The 14,029-nt window shown below is 37.5% G+C and overlaps 1 protein-coding gene across 4 annotated transcripts in view; it reads left to right on the top strand.

Moving 5' to 3' along the window:
- The first annotated feature begins 6,688 nt into the window (after positions 1–6,688).
- Positions 6,689–14,029, top strand: part of abcc12 (ATP-binding cassette, sub-family C (CFTR/MRP), member 12) — a 40,436-nt gene continuing 33,095 nt past the window's right edge. Inside the window, exons 1-6 of one of the 4 annotated variants that reach the window (XM_085437438.1) lie at positions 6,689–6,753; positions 8,164–8,216; positions 12,306–12,362; positions 12,564–12,715; positions 12,862–13,008; positions 13,197–13,344. In XM_085437438.1, the coding sequence (XP_085293564.1) occupies positions 12,312–12,362; positions 12,564–12,715; positions 12,862–13,008; positions 13,197–13,344 (498 nt within the window). In that variant the 5' untranslated portion in view covers positions 6,689–6,753; positions 8,164–8,216; positions 12,306–12,311. Of the gene's footprint in view, positions 6,754–8,163; positions 8,237–8,464; positions 9,723–12,305; positions 12,363–12,563; positions 12,716–12,861; positions 13,009–13,196; positions 13,345–14,029 lie in introns of those variants that run through there. The other 3 variants (XM_085437495.1, XM_085437558.1, XM_085437628.1) reach the window with 3 other exon arrangements.

Here is a 14,029-nt window from a genome sequence, read left to right as displayed (position 1 = left end):
AATTAAATACACCATTAAATAATTAATTAAATGTGGCAATAATTAATTAAAATTGGAATTAATTAATTAAATAAATAGTTATGACACATGTAATTAATTAATTATTGACACATTTAATTAATTATTTATGTATTTCACATTTTAATTAATTATTGACACATTTAATTAATTAATTATTGACACATTTAATTAATTATTTATGTATTTCACATTTTAATTAATTATTGACACATTTCATTAATTATTGACACATTTAATTAATTATTTAATGATATATTTATTTATTTCATTTTGGCAGTCCTGACGCCTGGCTCTCGTCATGAAATAATTTTATCTGTCAGCCTCACCCATCAAACTCAGGGGGCGGGGTTAACGCTGCCCATGCAGCTTCTCTAACATTTGATTGGTTGCCGTGCAAAGTAAGTCAAAACAGGTCGATCCTAGAAAATCGATTGCTTGTGTAGACTTGGGGCAGCCAGTTATCCCAGAATGCAGATCAAATCACAAGCAGCAATGGTGGTGGTGTAGTTTTAAAATACCCCGTTTTTCTGTCACCAGCTACACTTTTAACAGTGTTTTAGCCGTGAATGTCGCGACGTATGTCTGGTCAGGTTGTCAACATAGAACATGTTTGCAAAAGTGCTCAGATGTTTTCAGAGATTTCACTAGCTCTGCTAACAGTTAGCATGCAGAGTGCACCGAGGGGGTTACGTTAACCGGTTTGTTTACATATTCCACTCTCCGTGTTCCACATGTTGCATTCGCAGATTCTCATTTTCACCGAACGATCGTCTCTTTCCGCCTGGTCTTGTGTCTCTGTGCTTCTGTAACATAAAGAACGAGCTGACATTTTTCTCACGAAACCAGCGATCAGCTCAACAGACCCTCAGTTTACCTGCATGCATCCTCCTCCTCATCTGTCAGCTGTTTAACACCTGCTGCTAATTCAAGAAACACCCTAGTTACCTGGTGATAGTCACAGTTTAACTGGGCAGCCGGTGCTCGATATAACGCAATGTCAGCGCATTTTTCTGCACAAGATAAGTAAATATAGTGTTTTCCCCGAGCGCAGAGCTGCTGGAGCTCGTTTCCTTACAGAGCACTTTATAGGCGAGCCAGCTTTATCAGCGGCTGATGTCCAATCACCGGCACACAGCTTTCAAACCTCAGCTGAGTTTTAGCTCTCAGTGGTTAAACGCTGGACTTCATTCACTCAGGTTCTGTCTGTCGGGTCACGTTTACTTCGCTGTTTTATTTACAACTGAGCAAATCGGTTTGGCTGAGGTTAAAGTTACGTTTCATAACTGCATAGTTTCACAGACGTTTAATGGTTCACTGGCACATGTGTTAGACTGAACTATCATCTAAATATCATCTGTTTTTTAATAGTTATTCAACTGTATTCTAAGCACCAGCTGTCTGTTAGAATGTGATTTTTTTTCTCTCTCTGTTGGCAGAGGTATAAAAATGCGCAGGAAAATCTGACATGCATGGCGAACTTCACCGACGATATTTAGGGAGGAATAAACACACATCAAACATAAATGAACCATTTGTCTGTCTCCATAATTGAGAGAATTTTCTCTTCTTATGTCAACACTCTCTCTCTTTTTTTTTTCTTTTTTTTTTGCTTTTTCGGTCATGTTATGTTTACCTGTCAAAGGCTTGTTACAAACTATGAAACACATTGTGCAGACTTCTGGATGTTAGAAGAAAACTAATACTGCTCATGAATGAGACTAAAGGCAGGAAGGTGTCCTTTAAAACTAAACATGTTAATAGGACCTCCCTGTTTATATCATAGTTTAAGATATAGCACGTGTATTTCAGTAATAGCCTGCTGAGGCCACTATACGTGCTGGCCTCATATCAAATGTGAAGGCAGACTGAGTCTATGTTTGACGTTTTTTATATCTAATCTTCCTTTTCAAACATTTAAACAGCAGCGAGTCTGCAGCTGAGGGAATACAAATTCAAATTGTCGGAACAGGTTTGCTCGTTTCTTGGATTCATTTGGTGATTTATTAAATGTATAACTGTTATTCTAATCTGCTGCTGAGTCTCTTACACTTTTCTTTATGCTGTATATTTTCACGTCTCTGGAATAGTTGGCAGTTAGATAGTCAGCTGGGAAACTTTGTGTTAACTCATGGAGCTGAGGATATCGTGGATATGCTGACCTCGCTCCGTGGTGTACAGAGCGAGGTCAGCATGATTAATATTCACAATAAAAATATTAGCCGAACATCATGAAGTCTGTATGTGTTTCATAGTGTCGAACAACCTTTGTACAGTTAAAGCCAGCAGTTACTACATGACGGAAACACCAACGTTATCTCTTTTATGTGTTTATACACAGGTCACGCTGATTACTGAACAAAAACCCAAAGATCAGATGTTAAACAGATTTATTTGCTCTCTCTCCTCCTTAAACATGTTTTTAATGTTAGTTATAATTCAGAATTGGCGACTGAAACACGTAGGACACATAAGAACATCAGGAAATAAAACATCGATAAATATAACCTCAGTAAAAGAAGTCAGCGGGGGTTACTACAGCTGTGTACCGGGGCCTGCGCTTTGTCGGTGGGATTGCTTGCGAGGCGAGCGGGTCTATCCCACGCTTTGCCGTGAGACTGGGCAGACGTCTCCGAAATCATCGAAGCACTTTTGCAAAGAGGCTGTATCTTGACAAACCGACCAGACACATGAAGATTAAACCACTACATTCTCGGCTAAAAAAATATTAAAACGGTATTTGGTAACACACAAACAGGGTTTTTCAAAGCTCAGTTCTGTTAACTTCCACATGCCGGTTGTTGTGTGCTAGAAACAATGGCCACCAGGCCAAAGCAATGGTTTTGACTCGATCAGCGTTAACCCCGCCCCCTGAGTTTGATGGGTGAGGCTGACAGATAAAATTATTTCATGATGAGAGCCAGGCGTCAGGACTGCCAAAATGAAATAAATAAATATATCATTAAATAATTAATTAAATGTGTCAATAATTAATGAAATGTGTCAATAATTAATTAAAATGTGAAATACATAAATAATTAATTAAATGTGTCAATAATTAATTAATTAAATGTGTCAATAATTAATTAAAATGTGAAATACATAAATAATTAATTAAATGTGTCAATAATTAATTAAAATGTGAAATACATAAATAATTAATTAAATGTGTCAATAATTAATTAATTACATGTGTCATAACTATTTATTTAATTAATTAATTCCAATTTTAATTAATTATTGCCACATTTAATTAATTATTTAATGGTGTATTTAATTAATTCATTATGGCAGTCCTGGCGTTCCATAGAAACAATGCTGACACGAGGAAATCAGATCGTCCATCAATTTGAGCTGGCCGGAGTTGGAGAGGAGTGGCATTTGGACAAATGGACAAATTTAAAAAAAAAAAAAACAACAAAAAAATAAAACGCAATGGGGGTGCAGAAAATTCCGAGAAAAAAAGGGGGGAAAGCCTTCGAGTGAACGCAGCAAAATGTGCAAAACTTACTGATATGTTTGTCACCACAAGTTCTGCTGCCGCAGCTCGTGCGGGCCGGAGGAGGAGGTAGAATTAGCGATTCAGGGATATACGTCGGATGTGGAAGAGGCCAGGTTAGCCGAAATGTTAAAGAAGAGGGACGTTTCATGTAGGGAGTGCAAAGGGATGGTGTGTGTGTGTGTGTGTGTGTGTGTGTGTGTGTGTGTGTGTGTGTGTGTGTGAGCCCTTCTGAGAACAGGGGGGGGGGGTTGCCTACACGTAAGCTTGCAACAGTCGGAGTTAACAACGAAAATGTTTTGGAATGTGTGAAATAATAATAATAGTGAATTAAAACATAAAACGTAAAAAGGAAACACGTTAGAAGAACTAGAATTTATACAATTTTAGAATGATAAAAACTGATTAGAGACACGTCTTCACTGAATAGTAGCTTGGCCAAAAGTATGCAAATGCTCAACATAGAAAAGTATTACAAGACTTGTTTTATTCAGTCAGACTTAAAACATTCATATATTATTCGTCTAGAGAGTTATGTGTGTGTATGAGAGAGAGAATTGCTTTTACAGCCTTCATTTTTAAATAACGCTATGAGTAGATTTGGTGTCCAACTTACTGATATTTTAGCTTGCCATAAAATTACAGTTTGCAGGTGTTACAGCTTACAGTGAATATTGTCATGTAATATTAGTAAAATTTTGTTCTGGTGAAATGGATGATTTATCATTGGTAGGTTAACCAGAGAATTGTGACACTGTGGCCATCTGTCCAAACATGAATCCCTGAGTAGTGAAAGAGCATATCAATTTTTTAGCATGGTTACTCTCTTCCTTGTAGGCTGCTGCACTTTATTTTAATTTTTGAAATCACACAATGTGCACATATATCCTCTGGTATGTGATGTGCTTTCGCATATGGTATAAATAATCGTAGTGGGCCGCCATTGATGTTTTTAAGGAACCCCTTTTATTGCATGTAATGCACAGACACGCCAACAGAGGGCAGTAATATCCCTTCAACATACATTGTAAAATTACTATTACAACAATCCCACTTAATTTTACCATGGAGTTCACTTACTTGACTGCCATTGCTTATTTCTTTAAAAAAAAATGCACCTATATCACAGTGTTACTAGAAAATAAACATTTTCTCTTTTGTTTTGAACTCACACAAAAAAGTACTGTGTTAATCTTAGACAAAACTATTATTCTTCATTACAGTTAAATGCTCGCCATCTTAACATAAGCATAGTATAGGCATGTTAAGTATATGATAACCCTTTTAAACTGAACACAGTCCAATCTTCCCTCTGAGATACTCAAACTTTTGTCTAGGCAGTGGTTTGGTTACCAAACTCCTTCTTGTGCAGCTTGGCTCAAAGCAATATACTCAGCCTCTGCAGTTGAAAGTGCAACTGTTGCTTGTTTCTTGCTAAGCCAACTAACTGCACCTCCTGCAAGTAGAAAGATGTTTCCAGTTGTAGAACGTCGATCATCCTGATCACCTGCCCAATCAGCATCTGAATACCCAACCAAGGTTCCTGTTTCTGTTCTTTGATATTTGAGTCCCAGGTTTAGAGTTCCTTTCAAATATCTCAGGATTCTTTTCACAGCTGTAAGGTGTGTAGTGTTTGGGTTTGCATTGAATCTTGACAACACACTCACTGCTTGCGCTATATCTGGTCGTGTGGCTATGGCAGAATACAATAAACTTCCAACCATTGACTGATACATGCTTGGGTTTGCAGGTTTACTGACATCATCACTCTTTCTTAATTTGACATTTGTGTCAGCTGGAGTTGCTACTGGATTGGCACTGTCCACTCCATACTTTTGTAGTATGTTTTCAATATACTGTCTCTGATGAAGCACAACATGGTTTTTGGCCTTGTCTTGGACCACTGAGATGCCCAGAATGTAGGATAGCTCACCCATGTCCTTCATTTTGTAGTGTTTCTTCAGAGTGTCCTTTAAGTTCTTCATGCTTTCTGCTGATTCTGTAATCAAAATCAGATCATCAATAGCCAATATTTCCAACTCCTGACCTGTTCTAACAAACACACACTGATCTGAAGTACTCTGTGTAAAACCAATGCTTTTCATGAACTCTGTAAAAGCTTTGCTCCAGCAACGTGGAGACTGCTTCAGTCCATATATTGACTTGTTTAGTTTGCACACTTGATGTTCCTGCCCAGGTTTGATGTAACCCTCTGGCTTCTCCATGTAGATTTCCTCTTCCAGGTGTCCATTCAAGAATGCAGTCACGACATCCATTTGATGCGCATTTAGATTGTTTTGCACAGCAAATGATAACAATGTACGAATTGAACCAAATCGTACAACTGGAGAGAATGTTTCATCATAGTCTGCACCATAAATCTGTGAATAGCCTTTGGCAACAAGTCTGCACTTGTATCTTTCCACTTGTCCATCACTGTGATGCTTAACTTTAAAGACCCATTTTGATCCAACTGCTTTGCGATCCTTTGGTAGCTCCACTAAATCCCATGTGCCATTTTCCAGCAGTGACTCATATTCCAAATCAGCTGCTTCTTTCCACTCCTTTGCATTTGGACTTGACATAGCCTCTTCCAGTGAATTTGGTTCTGTGACACAACAGATGTTCGCATAATGATTGTTGGAGCCAAGTCCAGGCCAATATTTTACTCAGTTACATCATGCCATAGTTAAGTATTTGTCATGATCTTTAAGTTTCTATTATAATCTTGATCATTTTATGTTATAATGTAATAGGCTGTGCTCCATAAATTAATCCTGCTTTGTTAGTCTGTTGTTGTTGTAAAGTGTTGATAGATGTCGTAAAGGGGGTGTATATTTGGCCCGCATGCGGAGGGGTGTGGGTAAAAGGTTAGGTAAGCAAGCAGGACATGGAGCAACAGTTTTCTGACCATCGCCGTTTTAATGTTATTTTTTGTTGTAACATAAAGGGAATGTAAACGGAGCTCCCACCAGAGGCATTTGTTTTGTACCTTTCGATTTGTATGGAGAATAAATGTTTTGCCCCTTTTTTCCTTCGCCTCGTTTTTGCTACCGGAAGGCATCCAAGCGACTTAACAAGAGCACGAGTCAGAAACTTTACGTCCTGCAGAAGCGGCAAAGAAGGACCGAAGGTTGCTGCTACAAGGATCAACTGTAGCTACATCAACAAACTCCTCTAATCCACATCTCTTTGGAGGTCTTCTGATCCGCTGATCTCCTTTTACAGCCTCACTGGTGACAGCCTCCTCAGTACTTGTTTGTCTTTCACCCGTGTGTAGTGTCACCTCATTCCCCAAACAGAGATCATTTTCACTTTGTTTACATTTAAACTCTGTTTCATTGAAGACCACATCTCGTCGAATCAGTATTTTTCCTTTTTCTTCATCCCACAGTCGGTAGCCTTTTGCATTGGTTGCATATCCCAGGAAACAAACTTTCACTGCCTTTTTTCCAGCTTCTTTCTCTCTGTGTCTAGAACATGAGCATAAGCAACACAACCAAATACTTTCATATGGCTAATGTCTGATTTTTTCCATACCATCTCTGATAGGGTGTTTCATTCTTTAAAGCACATGTTGGGAGCCTATTCTGTATGTAAGCTGCAGTAGCAACAGCTTCTGCCCAGAATGTGTTTGGCAACTTTGCATGTGACAGCATACTTCTAGCTGATTCCACTAGAGTTGTTTTTTCTCTCTGCAACACCATTTTGCAGTTTAATTAAAATCTACACTTGATTAATAACTACGGAAGAGGATTAGGGCCACTGGGGGAAAAAAGTCTTTCTTTTCTTCTTTTCCTGAATTCTGAGAAAAAAGTCAGAATTCTGGCTTTTTTCTCCGATTTTTTTTTCCAGTGGCCCTAATCCTCTTCCGTAAATAACAAACAATAAAGTCAGTGCTAAACAATTTAAGAACTATTTTCTTCAAACTATTTTCATGAATGATATTATGCTATCATGACAGCCACCAACACAGCAGTTACCAGTGAGATTTATGAAGGTTGTACTGAATAATTAATGTCTTCACCTTTTCCGTATCCTGGCATGAAATGGTCTCTTTACTTTAATGTGGAGTCGGAAAGCACAGTATAAATATTTAACCTCTTAACATCAACTGTGTTCTCATCTATCTATTAATATCAAATGTTAATTTGCTTGACAAATCCAAACGGAAACTGTAATGAGCCACTCAGTTAAATGTGTGGCATTTGGAAGTGCTTGCTCACAGGGTGTCATTGGTTCCCTATCTGATATATTATGATTTTTCCCTCATATGTAAAAACATGTTGAGATGACTTAGATAAGTCCACTTTATTGGAAGAAGAGGTATCTTGAATTTTATACCCACTCAACTGAATACCTTGATTTTACAATTTGTAGACTAACTAAACGCTAATATCCTTCAAACATGACACAGTTCCTCCAGCTGTATGAGGCTCCTCCCATGCAAATACATTAATTTTGACATGTAAAACTGATGCAATTCCCCTTTAATCCCACCATATGGCACAGTCAGGAATGTAATATGAAACAACTGGTGGCTGTTTGAGAAGGCACAGAATTTACTGTCCTATCTACCTGCAGATAAATGTTAGTAGTGGTATTATTAGCAAATGATATTTTCTTCTTTTCTTTTCTTCTTTTAGACATCACCAGTCCACACAGAGTCATCAGAAAGAGGGATACCTTGACATAAAAGGTTACCACTGAGCGTGGTTTGTATGTTCACATGGCCGTTTGTTTTGTGAGATTTATCAGAATAGTTGCATGCTTTCCCCAATACATTAAGTTAGAAGACAGAAAAACCTAAAATCTAGATTTTATTTGTTTAATTCTTCAGTGTAAGTTTGATTTAAGGATAATGACACACATATTGGTCTTTATCAGGTAGTTACTTTATAATGACACACTATTATGCATTAATAAGATATTAGGAAGTGCTTAATTCATCATTTATAAAGCATTAGTCGTCCTTAGTCTGTAGCTGTGGCTCAGGAGGTAGAGTAACTCATCTACTTAAAAAAGCGTGCTCGTAAGAATGGGTGAATGAGTCAAATTTTATAAAGCGGTTTGAGTGCTCAGGTAGAATAGAAGAGCACTACATAAGAACCAGTTCAATCCCCAGATATAAATATTTATTCTCCATTCACAGTCACATGTATAACATCTTCATGGTATCATTTAAAAAGTTTAAGAAAGTGATTAACAAAGTATTTAAATGCGCGCGCACACACACACACACACACACACACACACGCGCACACACACACACACACAGATAATTAAAATGAGTGATGCAAACATAGTCCACTTGAGGTTTGCAGAATACTAAAACATTGGTAGGATGAGAGTCTAAGTCTGTAAGAGGAGTTTAAGAGAGAATGAGTAGTTGGGTAACTGGGTAATATAACGTTTAAGGTTTGTCATTTAAAATAAAATATGAATAAGGTCATGATAAAACATTAGTGAGGATTACTGGGATGTTTGAAAGTTCTTTAGTTCATTCCTGAGGTTCAGTGTTGCTCTGGTTTGTGTTAGTGAGCTTTTAGTGAGATGAGTCAGCATCCAGTCAGGTTCAATTCCAGAGTGCTCCTGAATTAGAAAGAACGGTGTCTGGTGAACACGGCTGAAATAAAAGAAGTATTGGATGGTCTCCTCCTCCTCATTCAGTCAAATTCAATAAAAACTCAGAATGGCACATCGTACATCAATTGATGCATCAATTGATGTATAATTTTGAATGCATATGTGCAGTAGACATAATCAGGTGACCTCAATAAGTCACATGGTGAGCTATGGAGATGACATCAAAAGTTCACATGATGACCTATCGAGGTCACCTCACCCAATAACCTCTGCTGATAATGACCCATGCCTTTTTTCACACCTTGCTCCATGATGAGACATCACATGTATATCTGTATTGATACAGACTAAGGAGGAATAATGCTTTATAAATGAATTAAGCACTTACTAATACTTTACTAATGCCCAATAGCGTGTCATTATTATTAAGTGTTACCACTGATTTTAAATGATTTGTCATTGTGACTAAGCTGTCCAGTTAGAACGAAGAATGGCAGTCACCTCTAAACAGGCTAACCTTTGATCTCCATAAAGGTTATGCAAGGCAGAGTAAAATGCTGCTTCACTCACTGTCAGTGTTGACTAGCGGCAGTGTGTCTCCCTTGTTCTCCACACAGAGGTATTGTTCAGATTTTTTTAGATTAATTTAATTCATTCATTCAGACAGGAAAAGTTTCACTGTGTTTACTGTAAATTAGTTTAGCTCAGTTTTGATCTTTTTAGTTTGTGCTTGTATTTTATGATTGTCAGTTTTCATTGATTGTGTTTTATAGTTAACTTCATTTTTAAGAAATCATTACCAAAATAAATTACAGTTACTATTAATATTCTTAATGTTTATTTATTAATAATTTAGTTAGGAATAGTTAGTGGGGTTTTTTTATATGTTATTAGTTAGATGTTTCAAAAACAGCGCTGTAATCTGCATGTGCAGTCTTTAAGTTGATAAGATTTTAAGCTTAAACATATCTAAATGGTATAAATGAACTGATTCAACAACATGCCTCATTCACCCATTCACACACCTATTATGTATTTAAGTACTTTCTATCTAACATTCACACACATTCATACTCTGATGGATGCATCACAAAGCAACTTGGGGTTAGTATCTTGCCCAAGCATATTTGGCATGCAGACTGGAAAAGCCTTGGATCGAACTAATAACCATCTGATTAGTAGAGGACCTGTTGTAGTCTGTGCAGATGATTTAGCTGAGAGGCAGGTATGAGGACACTGTTCATTCATTAACACTTTATATTCAGGTGTTAGTTATGGATGAACAGAATTCTTTATTCAGAAAAAAAAACTCGTTTTCTTCAGATTCAATATCGGTCCAAAATTTGGACATACTAACTAGCAGTTAACCATTCATATGACTGGTTAACCATTCATTAACTAAACCTTCAAATGAATGGTTAATTGGTACTGTACAAAACCTTTTAAAATTATGCTTTTTCCAGACCTCACCTCATGTTCTGATGAGTCAGTTTAAGTTTTAAGCAAGATTTAGTTTAACTATATTTAAAATGGGAAATTCTTGAAATGTGTCATCCATTAAAATAGATGTTAATAATTGATGAACTTGTCTTTAGCTGTCTGCTTCTACTGTTCACACATTGTTAGCTCCCCTGAGCCATGTGAGGGATTTTTGAATTTCTTTGTGGAAAAGGTGAATAATGCCAGGGCTCAGATGACACCACCTACTCTTTACCATTCAGCCCTTGTTCTTTGCTCTGTTGCTTTCTACCAGTTTGAGCCTGTAACTTTCTCTCTGTTTGGCATCTGAAGCCCTCAGGTTTCCCTATTGATGTTGCTCCACCTCAATTATTAGAGGTCATTTCTACTCTTGGTCTATCTGTTCTAGCTATTATTAATACCAGTTTTTTATCTGGTACTTTTCCTAAAACCTTTAAGCATGCTACAGCTCAACCTCTGCTTCAGAAAAATAGCCCGCCATTTTATCAAATTTTAGGCCTATTTGCAAGCTTACTCTTTTCTGTAAAATTCTGGAGAAAATTGCTTGTCAGTTGAAAACTTTTTAAATTTAAAAATAATGTCTTTGAGATTGCTTTTAAATCTCTGCATAGCACAGAATCTGCGTTGCATAGGGTTGTTAATGACATCCTCCTGGCTACAGATTCAGGATCATGTGATCTTGGTTCACCTAGACTTAACAGCTGCCTTTGACACAGTCTTTGGCAATATTTTACTATCTCGAATGGAACACTGGATAGGCATTTGTGGTACTGCTCTGCAGTGGTTAGAGAACCTTTGTTTAGACACGTAAGCAGCGAATTACAATAATCCAAGCGTGGCGAAATAAATGCATGTATATCTCAAGTTCAGAGCGAGATAAAATCGGGCTTAGCCTAGCCACATTTCTTAAATTATAAAAACAAGACCGAACCAGAGATTTCACATGCCCATCCAATGTGAGACTCGAGTCAAAGGTGACACCTAAATTCCTGATAGAGGATTTAACATAAAGTGAGAGAGGACCAAGGGCTTTCACTATCTGCGATAGAAACCTATCAGGGGCGCATACGGGGACTTCGGTTTTCCCCTCGTTGAGTTGGAGGAAATTTGCAGCCATCCAACGTTTGATCAAATCTAAGCAATCATTCAGATGCTGAAGCTTAGATAAATCCTCGGGCATAAAAGAAACGTACAACTGAATATCAGCATAACAATGATAAGAAATGTCCTCAAAAGAGCCCATTATATGCTGGAGGGGGAGAAGATAAATTAAAAACAATAAAGGCCCCAAGACTGACCCTTGAGGGACACCATAAGTAAGGGAGGTAGAGGATGACCTAAAATCGGAGACTGCCACAGAAAAGGATCGGTGATGGAGATAAGAGGAGAACCACTCTAATGCACTTCCAAATACACCAACCCATTTTTTCAGCCTTTCAATGATTCTTAAAAGGACATTCTAGCTTCATGGAGGATTTCAGCTGCTTACCAGTTCACAGCCTTTTTTGTTTTATTTTTGTTTCACAACACATTAAATGTTTTGAGTGAGTAACAGGTCTGGACTTAAGGCAGGGCAGTTTAAAACCAGCATTACATGTGTGATGTATTACAGCCTCCTGTTTCTGATTCTGGTAAATAATGCTCTTAAATTAGACATTTCTACTTGAATTATCATGTTGGTTAGTATCATTTCAACTTTGTGGTTTGGTCTCTTTTAACATAGAACAAAATGAAGAAAAAATATTCTCTGGAGGAGAATGGCACTCGAAGACTCTCCTTTGTAAGTACTAAACAAACAGCAAATTTACATGTTGCTTTTACTTCCTGACATCTTTTCCATCATCCACATCCTGCTTTCCTTTTAGATGCTTAGCTAATTTCAGACATTTAGCTATTGACTAAGGCACAACCTCAGTCTTTCATCCACTCTGCTTTTTTTCTGGTTGTCTTATACTTTCTTTTTGCTTTTTTGACTGTTTAGGCAGACGATGGTGTCCAGTGGCGAACTGGATCTGAGATCATCAATCCAGATGATCCTTGTGTGCACAGCTGTGAAAGGGATCACCCTTCCTCATTTAGAAAATATCAGCAGAGCTTGCAGATGCTCAAGCCCTTGCGTTTTTCCTCACCACAGTCAGTGTCAATATCAAACTTGATCGTTTAGATGAACTTAGATAATATTTGATGGCTAGTTATTTGTTTCCATATAAATACTTTATACTTGGAAATCTATTAATGCCCTCCTTTCACACAACATTTTATGTCTGCTTTATATTTAGGCCCCACCCTGTGGACAATGCAGGTTTCCTGTCCTTCATGACTTTTGCCTGGATGACCCCCTTGATGTGGTCCATTTTTAGGAATAAGCTGGACATCTCCGAGCTAAAGTTGTCTCCTTTTGATATTGCTGACACCAGTGCACAAAGGTCTTTTCTCTTCATATTATATTCAGATTTAAACACAACATATCCAAAAATCAGTCAGGGGGATCACAGTCAAAATCCAAAGACATAGTGACAGTTGGAAAAGTACTTGAAATTTACTAAGTACCTATAATATTTAACAGAAAAACAGACTGCTGGGTGAGTAGGTCCTGATTGTAAGTGTCTGGCAGGTTTCAGAGACTCTGGGATGAAGAAGTGGCAAAGAGGGGTCTGGAAAAAGCCTCACTGGTTCGTGTGGCCTTTCACTTTCAACGAACCAGGCTGATTGTTTCTGTCATTATTGGTATTCTTGCCATGGTTTCAGCATTTTTGAGCCCGGTGAGTCATCATCTCTGTGTTTCATGTTCTTAGATATTAGAACATGAACAATCCCAGCTGTATACAGTGGAAACCAGTTTTGTCCAAAGGCATTTCTGCCATTTCTAAATGTCGCATCTGAGTAATTTAGAGAGGAACCATCTCATCAAGTCATCTGAAGGTGCACATAAGTAAAAAAAAAACAAAGAAACAATGATTTTAATCTCAGATCTTGTGATGAAAGCACATTTTGTTCTGAAAAGTAGTACCTGAAAGTGTAGCAATATATAATAACTAATATGTACATCTGTGGTGAAGTTTACATACACTCATCAAGGGGATGAATGTCACGGTAATTCTGTGCCTCTTTTATTTTCTTTGAACTATTTCATTTTTCAGGGTGGGACTATTGTACAGCACACATCATTAATGACTTTAAAAATTGGGTGCGTAAGTTTGAAAACATTTCAGATTTTTTCAAATCCCCACAGGGTTAAAAGTATACCTACAAGCCTAAAAATATACTTACACTCATTTTTTGTTAAATTTCCCGAGCAATTTGCACCTCAGCTAGATGCTTTTGGTAGCCATCATCAAACTTCAATACTTTTCTTCACAGAACTAGTACAGTTCATTTAAATTGGTTGATTTTCTGGCACAGACCCAGATCATTGTCCTGTTGAAAAAAACAACTTTGTCCAAGTTT

This window comes from Copadichromis virginalis, linkage group LG1 (genome assembly GCF_057382275.1).
Source record: "Copadichromis virginalis isolate Kocher_CV1m ecotype Utaka linkage group LG1, C_Virginalis_male_GT1.1, whole genome shotgun sequence".
In the NCBI taxonomy this organism is placed as follows: Eukaryota; Metazoa; Chordata; class Actinopteri; order Cichliformes; family Cichlidae; genus Copadichromis; species Copadichromis virginalis.
Note: the sequence above shows the minus strand (reverse complement) of the source record. Positions and strands in the feature narration are given on the sequence as shown.